The sequence below is a fragment of the Aedes aegypti genome, chromosome 3 (genome assembly GCF_002204515.2).
Source record: "Aedes aegypti strain LVP_AGWG chromosome 3, AaegL5.0 Primary Assembly, whole genome shotgun sequence".
NCBI classification, from domain to species: Eukaryota; Metazoa; Arthropoda; class Insecta; order Diptera; family Culicidae; genus Aedes; species Aedes aegypti.
The window spans coordinates 210,496,707-210,513,002 of NC_035109.1; the positions used below are offsets into that span (position 1 = coordinate 210,496,707).

The following is a 16,296-nucleotide window of genomic DNA, read 5'->3' on the forward strand; positions in this document are numbered from 1 at the left end:
TTTCAGACTGTTTGTTTGGTCGGCTAAGGCAAGAGTAATACACTAACGTTATAAATCAATCGGTTTGTTTTTATATTTTTGAATGGATGGGAATTTTTACTTATATTATTACCTTATACTTTTTTATGTTGAAAACAATGGGCTCAATGTGATTTCTCCAAGAGGAAAAAACGCTAAAAAAAAATTTAGCGCTTCATTTTGTATCATTTATATTTAGCTTCAAGGGATAAATATAAGAAAAAAAATATTTCGGTGACATTGCATTGGAACCAGTACAAGAGCATTTTGATTATTACCTATTTGTGATAATATGGGAAAATGAGAAGTTGAATCATCAAGGTTTTAACAACTATTTTTAACAATATGTTTAACGGGTGTTTATAGTTTATTGGCGAATTATTACTCTTTTGATTATAAAGTAGGCTTTACCTTTTTTTTTTTGTTTTTTACAAGGGGGAAATCTGCAAACAGATCCCCTGAGAAGATAACTCAGGGAATGCGGGGATGACGCACCAACGACGACCCGCTAAAACCAGCCTATGCACTGTGCATGAGCAATTCATTTAGAATTGCTCAAGTGGTGAACAGTGCATCGACATGACCCTTGGACTCAGACCCTCATCTCCCCGGAACCACCTTACGGTATTTCTTCGGGAAGGGACCAGTGCATATAGCACAACACGTGTAGCAGAAGTAGCCTAGGCAAACTGCTTCTCCTAGCCGACTTAAACAATGTTACAAGGGACCAGCCTCGGCAGGGCTAATCCTCTGCAGCCAACTCTTGGTCGGCGCGCCATAGACGCTGCAATTCTAACATAATGTGAGTGACAGCCGTAGTTACTGCATTCCAGCACTCGGCATCCGCACACATTCTCTCTATAATATTGTCGGGGGACGTGTCCCCTCCGCATGTAGTGAGCATGCGACCTCTCACAACAATGAAACGGGGGCAATCGAACACGACATGCTCCGCTGTTTCCTCTACACCAGCACAATTGGGGCACGCAGGAGATTCTGAGTGCCCGAACCTATGCAGGTACTGTCTATAGCAACCATGTCCTGACAGAAACTGCGTCAGGTGGAAGTTCACTTCCCCATGGCTTCTACCATACCAATCTGACACATTTGGTATTAGTCGATGGGTCCATCTACCCTTAGTGGAGTTATCCCACTCCTGCTGCCAGCTTCTGAGCGTTTCCTCTTTACACGTGTCGCGGACTCCTCTGGTACCCCTTTGGTTGAAGCATTGAACATCTTCCTTGATGATGAGCCCGATGGGCGTCATCCCGGCTATGATGCACACGGCCTCTTTAGATACCGTCCGGTATGCACTTGCTACTCTTAAGCACATTATCCTGTACGTGCTTTCCAACCGCTTTAGGTTTCTGTTCGTTCTAAGCGCTTTTGACCAGATTGGTCCTCCATACCTTAGCATGGATAGCGCCACGCTTGCCAGCAGCTTGCGTTTGCTGGCAATTACAGCAGAGCTGTTAGACATCATCCTCGAAAGCGCCGCTATAGCCGTAGATGCCCTTTTACAGGCATATTCAACGTGGCTAGCGAAGCTCAGCTTGTCATCGATCATTACCCCAAGATGCCTAAGGGATCGCTTGGACTCTATGGTGCAATCACCTACCGAGATAAGCGCCCGTTGCTCGGACCTGCGGTTGTTGACCACCACCACCTCAGTCTTGTGACGGGCCAGTCCTAGTTTCCTAGACTTCATCCACTCCTCAACCAGGGAAATAGAGTGCGCTGCTGTCAACTCTACTTCCTCCATCGATTCACCATAGACCACTAGGGTGATATCGTCGGCGAAGCCAACAATCTTAACACCCGTCGGAAGGGGCAGCCTCAGTACGTCATCGTACATCGCATTCCATAACAGCGGGCCCAGGATTGAACCTTGAGGTACTCCCGCGGTAATTCGAACGCTTTTCTGCCCCTCCTCTGTGTCATACAGTAGAATCCTACCATCAAAATAGCTTTCTAGAAGCTTACACAACTGCACCGGTACCTTGAGGCGGTGAAGCGCGTGTGCTATTGCTTCCCAGCTTGCGCTGTTGAACGCATTCTTCACATCCAGAGTGACAACCGCGCAGTAACGGATGCCGCTCCTTTTATGCTCGATTGCCACCTCAGCTGTTTGAACGACCGACTGGATGGCGTCCAGAGTAGATTTACCTTTTCTGAATCCAAACTGGTTGTTGGACAGGCCGTCCGCACTCTCCGTATACGGTACTAGTCTGTTGAGAATCAACCTCTCCAATAACTTGCCCGTCGTATCTAGTAGACAGATAGGTCTATACGCCGACGGGTCACCTGGTGGTTTCCCCGCCTTTGGTAGTAGCACCAATTTCTGTCGTTTCCATACATCCGGGAAGATTCCTTGATCAATGCAGCGTTGCATCGTGGTTCTGAACATGTCCGGATCCGTGTTCACTGCCGCTTTTAAGGCAACATTCGGGATACCATCGGGTCCCGGTGCCTTGTTTGACGCGAATGATTTCACGACTTCTGCCAGCTCTTCGTTCGTCACTCTCGCCACTTCTTCTCCTTCATCTGCCGCATACGGCGCTGGGGGCCATGGGCTTATGGGATGGTGCGGGAAGAGTACATCGATTATCGATCGCAGCAACTCGGGCGATTTCTCTTGGGGCGCTATGGCTCCTTTGGTCTTAGCCATTACCACTCTGTAGGCGTCACCCCATGGACTAGAATTGGCACTCTCGCATAGACTTTCAAAGCATGCCCGTTTTCGACTCTTGATTTCCTTTTTGAGAGCCAACTTTGCCTCTCTGAATGCTGCACCGCGTTCCTCTCTTTGTGCTTCTGTGCGTGCACGTTGCATTCTTCGTCTAGCCCGAAGGCAGATTGCTCGAAGATTTGCAATTGATTCGCACCACCAATACACTGGCGGCCTGTTCTCTCTAGGAGGGGCTTTTCTCGGCATGGAAGCATCACACGCTCGTGATATCATAGCAACTAGCTCTTCACCGTTTAGGTCCAGAGTGTTTCGTTCGCGCCTCAGGGCTTCAGTGAATACTTCGCCGTCGAAGCGCGCTGTTTTCCATCCTCGGGCTTGGGTCGAGTTACATCGCGCTGCCTTCTGCCCGCCTGGTATTATACTATAGCGAATCGATTGTTGATCGCTATGAGTATAACCGTCATCAACGCGCCAGTTCATGGTACCTAAAAGGTTAGGACTACAAAACGTCACGTCGATGATCGATTCTGCACCATTTCTGCGGAAGGTACTCACTGTACCCACATTTGCCAGCTCTACATTTAATGCGGCCAGGGATTCCAACAATAGCTGGCCTCTTTGATTGGTGCAGCGGCTACCCCACTCCACTGCCCATGCATTAAAGTCGCCAGCTATCACTACTGGCTGCCGATTAGCTAGTTCGGCCATCATCCTGTCAACCATGTGGGAAAATTCCTCAATCGACCACCTTGGGGGCGCGTAACAACTGCAATAGAACACGCCGTTGATTTTTGCTATCGCAAAACCGTCATTTGAGCTAGAGACTACTTCTTGGATTGGGTATCGTCCTGTCGTCCCTATAGCTGCTAGCTGTTGAGACCTATCCGCCACCCAGTTCCCGTTGTTGGCTGGTATGCGGTATGGGTCCGATAATAACACCACGTCAGTCTTGGTTTCCGAGACTGACTGCCAAAGCAGCTGCTGGGCTGCATCACAGTGGTTTAAATTTAACTGTGTTACTTCCGTTTTGGCTGCTTTGATACTCCGCTTGTGCCCGGACATTTGGGTCCGCCCGTTAAGTGTCCGTTGTCTGCTCTGTCGACACATATTAGGCACTTAGCGATTTGCTTACAATCGCTTGCCCTATGGCCTTCAGCGCCGCATTTTCTGCACATCTTACTTCTGTCGGGACCATTGCAATTCCACGACTTATGGCCCTTCCCGAAACACTTGAAGCAAACTTCAGGAGGCTGTTGTATGCTCAGCCGGCAAACCGACCAGCCTACCTTGAGTATGCCCAAGTTCTTCGCTTTGTTGGCCTCTGCGACCGGCAGCCTGATCGCCGCCACCTGGGTGCCCTGCGGGCCCTTTCTAAGGTGGATGGCCTTACTGGCTACGTCGATGTCACACTGCTCTTTGAGGGCAGCCGAGACCTCCGCTGCATCGGTGACCTCATCCAGATTTTTACACTGGAGAGTCGCTTCAGCAGTAAGGGATCTTACATCAACCTCGTCACCAAGTACTTCTTGTGCCAGTTGCTTATAGACTGCACCCTTTTCCTTGGCGTCCTTCTTTAAGACTAGGATCATTTCACCAATCCTAGTTCGCCTTATGCTTCGCACGTCTGCGCCCAATGGCGATAGCTTCTCTGTGCTTCGCATCGCCTTCAGAACCTCGGCGTATTTTGCTTCCTCCGTTTTGATAACGAGGGCTTCGCCTAAATTCCTACGTTTCGCTGTTTTCGGTTTAGCGCTCTCCTTGGGCTGGTTTCGGTTTCCTCTGTTTTTTCTTATTTCCAACTCGTATCCACGGGTTGCTGTTGCCTTGCGCCCGTGATTCCTGTGGATGCACTGCCTGGTTCCGGTTAACCCGTGGCTCCTTTTTCTTGGCTTTCTTGGCCTTAGGATTGGTGTTGGCCTCTCCTTTGTTGCCATGTCCTCTTGATCGCGGGGCTTGGCTCGTGCCAGCTTTTCCGCTTTGGAGGACGGCCGCGTAGGTCACTTTTCCCTTAGCAACCATACGTCTTTTCGCCACGTATTCATCCCCGGAAGCTTCCCTCTTCCGCATCGCGTATCGAATAATATCATCAGATATATTCGCGTTGCCTGTGAAGGAAAACACTTCGGTCTGACACGACCTAGTGTCTTTTTGGCCTTCTACCTTGCCCAGTTGTTCCTTGGCTTTCTCGTAGTCCTGCTTTGCAGCTAGGACTGATTGTCGCAATTTCAGTAGACTTGTTTTCAAGTCTTTGCTGATATTTGTTTTGCTTTTAACATATTCGATGATGACATCAAGTTGCTCAGCAGCTACCTGCATTTTAGGGAGGTACTCCCTATTGCGATCCATGGCCTCGATTAGTCCCGGGCCATCGGTCACCACACATGTTGCACTGGAGCGGCCAGTGCCTGCCGTCGTCACAGTATCTAGGCTTTTGCCCACACTGTTTTCAATAAAGTTGGTCGCCTCCTTCCTTGGCGGGAACCTTAGCCGGTTACTGATAGGTCCAGAAGCCTCTCCTTCACATTCCGCTAGTTGTTTGTTTTGGTTGATCATCTCTTATGGGTCCCCCTAAGAGCCGCTATCCATCTCCGCTGGAATAGTCGCCTTTATAATCCCATGGTTATCTATGCAAGCAGGGAGGCCATGCTAGGGTTGACATAGTCCTTTATGGGGTACTATGTTCAGAGCCGGATCGGCGCAGGTCAGGTAATGGCATCTGAGCCTACTCCCGCCCAGTTGGAACAACCAGGCGACGGATTTGGAACGTACTCTAAGGCCTGCCACGGTTTTACGGGACGGGGGCAGCCTGCGCCATTAACCCACTCGCCGTTTCGGGCCAGTGTCACCCGACCCTACTAAGGGAGTAGAATGTCGCCGCTGTCAGCCTCAAAGCATATTATCCAGTACATATACCGTTACTTGTCCTTTGTCGTGCGCTGCCAGTATACATAATTGGGGCCGTACTGGCGTTGGTCCCAATGTGCTCGAAGCACTCCTACTCGTAATTCCATGCCTTGTCCGTTTGTATCGCGACCAGTATGCCATAATCAGGATCTCACTGGTATCAATCCTGATGTGCCGGTTGGCACTCCTGTTAGTTTGGGCTAGGGTACTTTAAGCGGCACCGGTCGCTGTGACAGAGTTGCATTCGGATTTTTGTGGTTTTTATGAAGGTTTATCAGAGCCCACTGCGAACTTCACCACATCCTGGGCAACTCCCCAACTCGCAGAGGTCCTGGGGGGGGGGGGTCCGTTAAGCCCCTGGACTGTCGTCCCTGCTGCCCCAACAAAAAAAAACGCATAATGCGAAGCCATAAGGGTGAAAAATTTAAACTAATTTACAACATCTTTATAATCCCACCCTTATTTAGCCTCAGGTTTGAGACTGAAGAAGGGAAGCCGATTGTCTCGGAGAAACACAAGGTCACCTGCACCATTGCTCCGGGTAGCACAGGAAGGGCACAATACTGTAGAGGGCGCCCTGGTACTCCACAGGCTCCGTTTGCGGTTAGGTTTTTTTTAGACCCCCCTAACCATTCATTCTTAGGCACGGTAAGCTTAAAGCGGCATGAATTAGGGGTCACCTGTGAGATGGACTTCTACCACCGGAACAGGCAGTCCGTAGCGTAGCCAATTGAAACAACCGCTACCGACACTACACGGCTATCTAGGCTGTTCGGGAAAAGGAAGTTAACATTGATGATTAACTCCTGACGTGCCCAAACAGCCCTGAAGTAGGCTTTACCTGAGACGAGACTCGCGGAGACGGTCTTCTTTTTCTGTGATTGCTGAGTTTCTTTTCTTATTCCACTATGTGTTTTCATCAATCATGCGCAAGCCGTTCAAACTCTCACATGAACATCGTAGCAAAAAATTATTGCGTTTGCATCACACCGAAGCATAAACAGCCTTTTGAGTGAAATTCCATGCCAGCAAACGTAGCAGACATTAGAAATAACAAGCCTTGTGGTTACATTTATCAGCAGCTTTGAAAAAAAAAACTGTTCCGCAGACTGAGGATTTGAATAACAGTTTATTTTGAATACAATATTTTTCACTTTTCAGCCTTAAAACGACGGGCTGCATTTGACGTTTGGTGACAGCGGAATCTAGGCTGTATGTGACGTTGATATTTTTCCTCTTCGCGAGTCTCTCTCAGAGCTTTACCACAGAAGTATTTTACTATTTTAGAACTCTAAATTGGCTGGATGTTGTATGACCGCCCTATTTTTTTATATATTTGTATTTCATAATGAAAATAGTTGTAAATTGCCATGCGCCGCAGGGGTGACTTGAATGGCGGTATTATAAGATAAGGTACCGCGGGGCAAGTGGGTAAATGGGGTAAGTGAAAACAATTGATATATTTTACTGAATAGGTGTATTAACGTTTTAAACTCATGCGTAAACCTTTGAGGCCATCGAGAACATTACGATAGGTAAGAGATTTCTGAGATTGTTCAGCCATTATTGCATAATATAGCGAAAAATTGTTAACCTGTCAACTGTTACTCCGTAACAAGTTGACGGCGTACAATCTTATTTTGATATTTTCAGTGGAAAAAAGTTGCGGAAAATAATTTCCTGTACCACTTCTTAGTTGTCCTTTGTGACAGTTTCAAACTGCAATAAAAAAAGTTTTAGAATTAATTCGACGTAGACCTAAAAATAACTAAATTTAAACACCGTCAATTTTCTTATCAGGTGGGGTAAGTGAATAGTTTATCATTATTGATTGAATTTGTGTTTTCTCTTTGAGTAGCCATAAGTAAACATGGTTCGCAATTATCATAAAAAACATAACGTGTTGATAATTCAAGAAACACTATACTCAAGCGTTAAAAGCTATTAGAAATCATGGAACGTCTCTAAAAGATGTTGCCAAACATTACAATATTAATATGTCTACTTCGGGCAGCCAATCAAAAGGAATACCTTGACTGAAAAGTTGCAATATTAGAGAACACACGGAAATCTCGTGGAATGTCTATGTAAAGCTAGTTCAAAACATAAAAATGGGGTATAGGTCTATCCACATAAAAAAGATTCTAAATACGTTATTGAAGGATTCCGTTTGATTTCTCCCGAAGAGTTATCCGACGTCATATCCGACTTTCTCAAAAACAAATAACGAGCGGTGTAAATTCTACAGAGCAGAAATGCAATTGCTGTCCTATAATGTAAGAACTAACATTGGAAATGTTGCAGTTATAATGTTATCGAATCATTTCAACTAATGTACATGCTACTTATGTTATTGTTCATTGGTAAGCCTTAACAAATGTGAATATAACTGTTTGTTTTTGAATTAATTGTTCAAAATGGTAAACTTTTCACTCGCCCCACTTTTGGGGAAAGTAATGAGACATTTTTCAAAAACTTTTTTGTATTTGTTTTCTTCAATTTTTCATAAAAATCAATTTTATCATGCTGCTTATATTTGGTGGTAGTCAAGCTAAAAAATATACACGACCTCATTTGTTTCAATTTAAAGTCTCTATAATTTGAAGAATCTCAACTATGCGAATTCCATTACCCACTTGCCCCACAATACCTTATATTATAATTGAGGTAATAACCAACAAGTGAGAAGGTGTAAGAGAAAAAAACCCACTTTTGAGAAAAATGAGTTTAAAGTTTTTCCATCAATTTTTCTTTTCATGCGAATTGTATGTAAACCAATGTATGTGATGTACAGTTGTGTTCAGAATAATAGTAGTGAAAGCCGATTTTCATACAAAATGCTCAACTTTGGCATGCTGTAACTTTATTTCGATATGAGCAATCGGCATGAAATTTTGGCAGTGAACTACAAATATACTTAATTTCATTATCACACAATTTGAAAATTTTCACACTACCGGTTAAAAAATTGAGCACCAGGTGAAATCGCTCAAAATAATACTTATACATTTATAGCACAGACAAACAGACGTAACACTTAGAACAAATTTCGATCAAAATCATAGTCACGAGTACATGTACGCCCAATGCTAAACTTGGTGTGTTTGGCCGACGGGCCAACAGATGGCGGTAGTGTGTAAACGTCAAACGCGAACAAAAACGATGCAAGCGCTGCAGGTGATGGATTGGCCACCTACCATATTTTTGAATCGACCGTTAAAACGGTGGTCGATGGACAATGATGAGAGTGTGACGTCTGTTTATCTGTGTTTATAGCTTGGGTGAAAATGGTTAAAACGATGAGTAGAGAAAAATTCAAAAACTCTAAATACAGCAGATATTTAAATTATTAAAACTACTATTATTTTGAGCGAGCACCTGGTGCTTAATTTTTTAGCCGAAGGTGTGAGAAATTTCAAATCTTGTGATAATGAAATTGAGTATATTTGTAGTTCACTGAAAAAATTTCATGTCGATTGCTCATATGGAAACAAAGTTACAGCATACCAAAGTTGAGCATTTTGTATGAAAATCGGCTTTCACTACTATTATTCTGAACACAACTGTATGTATAATTGTTTGTAATAATGTAATAAGGTTAATAAAGCGTGGTACTGCATCACTTTTTTACTTTCAGCTGGGGGTGTAACTTAAGATTTTTTTTTCATATAAAACCGAGTTACATTAATTTCCATACAAATTTCAATCGCAATGCGCACACTCAAGACGAAACAGATCAGCCCAAATTTTGCACAGTTGCTTGCGACCAAAACAGAACCAAAAAACTTTGATCTGGTTGGATTAATCGAAATTTTCGATTTTCCATACAACTGGTTATCCGCCCTAATATCTATCATACGTGTATGGCTCAGATGTCTAAGTTTAGATCTCAATCTTTCAGACCGCATACCAATACGAGCCCACCGGTAGCAATGCCACGATCTTACGGAAGAATCGATGGGGGTGGCGGCGGAGGAGGAGGAGGAGGTGGCGGAGGAAGTTACGTGAAAGAACGCGGTTCAACCTACTCGCAACCTGTGGTGCGTGTAGTCGCCAAATCCAACTACACCGAACCCGTAATGTCCTCTAGCCTTCAGAACATTTCCAATGGATTATCTCTGTACAGTAAAGGAACTAATCACTATCCCACCTATGAAGCAAAACCTAAGATCATCACTTCGATGAACAACTCGACGCCATTCCTGTTGCGGGACACAACCCTGTCGCCTCGTGAAATAAGTATAGATACCCGGGAAACGACTTATCTTAAATCAGCACCATCTACTATCACGATTAGTAGTCACAACAGTCCTCCTCCTCCTAGTCACAATCATCATCTGGTACGACAGGACGGCGGTGGAGGAGGAAGCAGTCAGATATATCAGAGCGCCTATCAGTCCCATCTGCTACACAATCGTGGGGAGCCGATGTCTATGGTTCGGGGTGGCAGTGCCGGCTCGGATACCATCTACGGAACTACCACGTCCATGCACAAAATGGGTCATTCGAATCCGATGACCAGCAGCGATTCTAATCTAACAAGCACTAGGAAAGACCTCTCCATATACGATCGAATAAATTCCACTAGCAGTTCAAACGAATCGGTGTGTTCCTCATCTAGTCGTGATTTAAATCATTCATACGGAGGAAGCACTCGAGTTATGCCCAGCTGGGAGTATGGCACGGGGAACGGAAGTATCGGTGTAGTCAGCAGTGCACTCAGCAAGTTTTCCATTCGGGACGATTCTAGTCAAGGTTATATCCCGAAGAAGACGCAACGCACGAAAGGTCTCACCCGCCATACCAAACTAGTGACGCCTAGGGATAATCTGTGAGTTGTTAATGGGAATGTTGGTAAGATCGATTTTTTTAATTAAATGCCTTTTTCGTTTTAGTCGGGTGAGGACGTTATATGCATGCTTAGCGGAAAATGACGGAGAACTCTCATTTGAACCAAATCAAATAATTACCAATGGTAAGTAATTCCTTTCTTTCAATCACTAGAAAGCGTAAATTGAGCAGCTAGGGCATATCGAGCGTACAAGGGGCCATCCATATTACAACGTGGTAATTTTTTTGGGATTATAACAAAAGGCGGAATCACAGAAGGCCGAATACATTCTAGCCTATCCAGGCTTTGTAAAATTTATTTATTTATTTACTTGTTCATATCAATGTAGCATAAGGAAAATTTCTTTTAAAGAGCTACAATTAGCTATTATTTGAAGGAATACATTTAACTTAATATTAGGGGTATTCACTTAAAGCTGCGTAAACTGAGTATTTGTGTAACAGATTGATGAATTATTTCAAATGAAATATTCCTGTTCTGACCCAGAACATTGAGAGATCCGATGATAATAATCTAGTTACCCATCACAGCCTATCGCAAACGTCAGATATTTCGTTGATTGTTTTTGTAAATGCTCACTTTATTTTTCAATGTTTGTTCGTTTTGTCTTCAACGTTTAACAATTTCCTTCGTTCCTTGGCCATCACCGCAAAATCATAAACTTTGTAGTACATTGTATTTCTGATACTCCGTAGTTATTAAATTTGTTGATTCCCCCTGTTGAACCGTTTGACGCATTCTTGATGGAAGCTTTTGATAGTATTAAAGTTTTTTATTCCATTTCAATTGATTCCAGAATACTATGCCCCTTACAAATAGGGTATTCGCGAAGTGTGCTTTATTATATCGCGGTATTATAAAATTTCTAGTGCGATAACTTTGGAGAGGGTTCAAGTTTTCGTATTGAAGCTAGCAAGAAAAATCTATCTTTGACACCGCATTTCTTGTGAAAAATCTTACCGCATTTGGTGTTCTCGCATTTGATATTTACATTTCAAACGCACACAGCAATATAAGTATGAAGGTGTTACAAATTTTAAACAAAGTTAGACATGAAGCATTTCGAAAAAATCATAAAATGGACATCCAATCAACTTGGGATGAAAACGTGACACGTGAGGAAATCTTGACAAATTATAAACATAACGTACACAACAATTTAATGCAATCATCATTTTTTGTGCCCGGGTCGATAGGTTCATGCCTCGTTGAAACTTTTTGACGGCACTTACCTTGAGGCCAGTGCTGTTCGTTCCAGCTTCGTTTCATATTCATTTTCAATTTCATCGAGTGGGTTAATGTCGTGGTTATGAGCTGTAATGTAATCAATTAGAACATGGGCTCCATTTTGTAGATGTGTGATTACACGGCTTTTGCAACCAGTGTCGCTGGCTTTCTCATGTTTTCGAGACGCGCACTCCCAATAAAAATATTCGTTTCCCTAAATTGAATAAGAAGATTTTTGTAATTTACATGATTAAACAATATTCACTTCCTTGTACAAATTGAAGAGTGTGCCGTCGACACTATGCATTTGTTTGCCTTTTTGTGATGTAATAAGCTTCAATACTGGCACATCTTTTTCGTTAGAAATTCCAACAAATTTCTCGTCACTGGAATCTTGCTTTGGTGTTTCCAAACCACGATTTTTTTCAAATTCAAACTCAACAAAACTGTGATGCTGCGATGCGCACGGAAACTGTCGAAGAAAAATGTGAAAACTGGACATAATTATTTATTGTCTTTTTTTATTATGGTTGACAGTGGAAAACTCACCAAGGGCGAAAATCCACCTGATGCAGCGTTACGTTTTGGTTTGTGTAATTTATAGGCAAGGGGATTGTGGGGAGTGGAAGAAACGGACTGGAAACGTCAAAAATTGTTGTTGCCCTCCCTTTTCCTCAACCGCGCGAAATTGAAAAGAGGAAGTTAGGTGTCGGTCAGGGTAGACGCGTCAAGCGAAGCGCAAATCCTTTTGAGTTTTTCTTCTCACTTGCTTGATCGGTGCATCGGTGCACCGTGCACGTTAAGAAAAAATATAAGGTTTCGTTCTACTTCGTCGTAAGCACTATTATTCGTCGTATGGGGATTTTTTTTTATTATCGGACGATTTGTGCCGGAGGTTCTCCGATTTGCATAAAATTTTCACCACTGGTAGAACTCGTGGGTACATGACCAAAAGTGAAATTAAAAAAAATAGTGGCCACGAAGAATTTTCAGGATTTTCCTATACACCTCAAACTTTAAAAATTCATATCTCCTGAACTATGCATCGTAGAACAAAAGTCTTTTAGTGAAATCGAAAGGAAATTTCCTCAGCAATCTATTAAAAATATAAAAAGTAAAACATCTCTCAGAAAATTTTTCACCATGGAAAAAATTGTCGGAAAAATAGCGGAAAAACTATTGTCTGTATCATTAATTTTTTTTTAAAAATATATTGTTTTTTTTCATAAATTCATATTCTATAGACGCCAAAGTGGTATCTTTTACCGTTTAGTCGACAGAACTGAAAAACCGATGACCACCCGCACGCTTCCCATAGGAAAATGTGTTCTATTGTAGGCCTCCTAACCGTGCGCTAACGGTGACAGTAATTTACACGCATTGTAAGTATAACGCAGTAAACCATCCTTCCTTTTCCAGTCAGAAGAAGCTTTTCGTCAATCAGAGAACTCTCCATTGATCTGTTGGGTGTTTTGTGTGCCCTTCATCAGCAACTTTATTTAGTATTAAAGCTAACAGCCTCTATGGGAGCCGCACGGGAAGTTCTTGTTGCAATCTATCGTTATGCTAACGTTTGAAGGATCAAATTTCATTTTGTTCATTATCTAATCATTTGATAAATTGGTCAAAATTAAAAAAAAAGCAAGTAAATTATAAAAAGCACTTTACCTACCTTGATACCTTGATGGCTACAGCGTAGCATCACGCCATTGCCGGGCCTATTGTAGAGCTCCATCTTCGTCGGTCTTGGGCGAAACTTCTCCAGTTGCCCCGAACGTTTAGGGTCGCCAGGTCCTCTTCCACTGCGTACAGCCAGCGTATTCGTGGTCTTCCCCGAAGCCGCCGGTCTCTACCTGGTTCCCTGCTGAATATTATTTTCGCAATTCTTTCTTCCGACATTCGCACTAAGTGACCAGCCCACTGAAGTCTGCCGTATTTTACACGATTGATAATATTCGCATCTTTGTACACTTGATACAACTCGTGATTCATGCGTCTGCGCCACACACCATTTTCGAGTTTCCCACCGAGTATTGTCCGCAGCACTTTACGCTCGAAAACACCGAGAGCTTTCCGGTCTGACTCTTTCAACGTCCACGCTTCGTGCCCGTAGAGAGCCACCGGAAGAATCAATGTTTTATACAGGGCGAATTTTGTTTCGGTTTGCAAGCTGCGGGACCTAAGCTGGTTACGTAGTCCGTAAAAGGCCCTATTCGCAGCCGCAACACGTCTTTTCACTTCACGGGAGACGTCGTTGTCACATGTCACAAGTGTTCCAAGGTAAACAAATTCTTCAACAACTTCAAACACATCCCCATCAAACACTACCTCAGCACTTACACCACCATGCCTGACTCTATCTCTACCTGCAACCATGTACTTCGTCTTGGTAGAATTGATGGTCAGGCCTATCTTCGCTGTCTCCCTCTTCAGAGGCACGAAGGCCTCTTCCACTGACCTGCGATCGATTCCAATCAGGTCTATATCGTCCGCAAAGCCAAGGAGCATGTGCGACCTTGTGATAATAGTGCCATTTCTTTGCACGCCAGATCTCCTAATAGCACCCTCAAGTGCAATGTTGAACAGTAAATTCGAAAGTGCGTCTCCCTGCTTCAATCCGTCTAACGTCACGAACGAGGTTGACACCTCGTCTGCGATCCGAACACTTGATTTCGAACCATCCAGCGTAGCACGTATCAGCCTAATTAGTTTCGCCGGAAAACCATTTTCAGACATTATCTGCCAAAGCTCATTTCTTTTCACTGAGTCGTACGCCGCCTTGAAATCAATAAACAGATGGTGAGTCTGCAAGTTATTTATTTATTTATTTATTTATTTATTTGATTACTTCCATCGGACATCATGGTCTTAATGAAATACTAATACTAACACAATAAAAAATGTAAACATAGTCAATTTATAAAACGTGTTCTGCTTAAGCGTTGTCTAAAAGTATTTGTCGTCAAGTTAAAATCAAATACACCATAAGCTTGTCGGAATGCAAGTTATACTCCCGGAATTTGTCTAGGATCATTCGCAAGCTAAACATCTGGTCCGTTGTCGAACGGCCCTCACGAAAACCAGCTTGGTATTCGCCGACGAAGGACTCCTCGAGCGGTCTCAGTCTGTTAAACAGGATGCGCGACAGAATTTTGTACGCCGAATTCAGCAAGGTAATTCCTCTGTAATTGGCACACTCCAGTCTGTGCCCTTTCTTGTAGATAGGGCGGATGAGGCCATCCAACCAGCCGGTGGGCAATTCTTCGTCCTCCCATACCTTCAGTAGTACTCGGTGGATCGACTGGTAAAGCTGCTCGCTTCCGTGCTTGAGAAGCTCGACCGGGATCTCGTCCTTCCCAGCAGCCTTACAGTTCTTCAGCTCGCTGATAGCCTTTTTAACCTCTCCTATGGTCGGTGGGTTCACAGCTTGATCGTCATCATCTATGTTCATCCTGTTCCTCGTTACGTTTCCATTCTCACCGTTCAACAATTGCTGAAAGTGCTCCTTCCACCTGGCAGCCACCGCCGTTTTATCGGTCAGCAAATTCCCTTCTCGGTCATTGCACATGGCGGGCACTGGTACGGTATTGTGCCGCGCACCATTGACCGTTGCATAAAATCTCCGCATATCATTTCGGTTCATGCTTTCTTGTGCGTCAGCTACCGCACTTTCTTCGTGCTGCCTTTTCTTTCTGCGGTGGATTCGCTTTTCTTCGGCTCTCGCTGCCCTGTACCGCTCTCTGTTCTGTCGGGTACCGGCCACAAGCATACGGCTTCTGGCAACATTCTTCATGTCTGTCACCCTCTGGCACTCTTCATCGAACCAGTCGTTCCGTCTTCGTCGTTGACCAGTGCCGATCACTTCCCGCGCCGTTGTTGTCACAGCTTCGTGGATAGGGTCCCACAGGCTGTCGACGTCTCCAGCAACGTTGACTCTTCCCAACTTCTCGTCTAGTTGCTGACGGTACTGCGCAGCTACCCCATCAGTCGACAAGCGTTGTATATTGAAGCGTAGCGTTCTGTGTGTTGCGGAACTCGTGACGCTGGATAACCGCGCCCGAATTTTAGCTACAACGAGATAATGATCCGAGTCGATATTAGGGCCTCGAAAGGTCCTGACATCAATGACATCTGAGAAATGTCGCCCATCAACCAGCACGTGGTCTATTTGGGAGCAGGCATCGCCACTCGGGTGTCGCCAGGTGTGTTTGCGGATATTCTTTCGTGCGAAGTAGGTACTGCTGATTGCCATCCCTCTAGCAGCAGCGAAGGTTACTAGCCGCAGGCCATTATCATTGGTAACGGAATGAAGGCTTTCCGTTCCAATAACGGGTCGGAAGAAATCTTCTTACCCGATCTGCGCATTTGCGTCGCCAATGACTATCTTGACGTCTTGTTTTGGGCACTCTCCGTAGGCCTTATCCAGTCTCTCATAGAACTCATCCTTCATGTCATCGGGCTTATCGTTCGTTGGCGCATATATGCTGATCAGGCTGTAGTTGAAGAACTTGCCCCTCATTCTCAACACACAGATTCGGTCGCTTACCGGTTTCCACCGAATAATTCGCTTCATCTGGTTCCCAATCACTATGAAGCCAACTCCACG

General features: G+C 44.2%; 1 protein-coding gene across 1 annotated transcript in view; it reads left to right on the plus strand.

Moving 5' to 3' along the window:
* The window catches only part of LOC5564087 (rho GTPase-activating protein 26), a 182,989-nt gene that overhangs the window by 155,812 nt on the left and 10,881 nt on the right, over nucleotides 1-16,296 (plus strand). Inside the window, 2 exon segments of the mRNA XM_021850753.1 lie at nucleotides 9,513-10,442; nucleotides 10,507-10,586. Coding sequence (XP_021706445.1) covers nucleotides 9,513-10,442; nucleotides 10,507-10,586 — 1,010 coding nt within the window.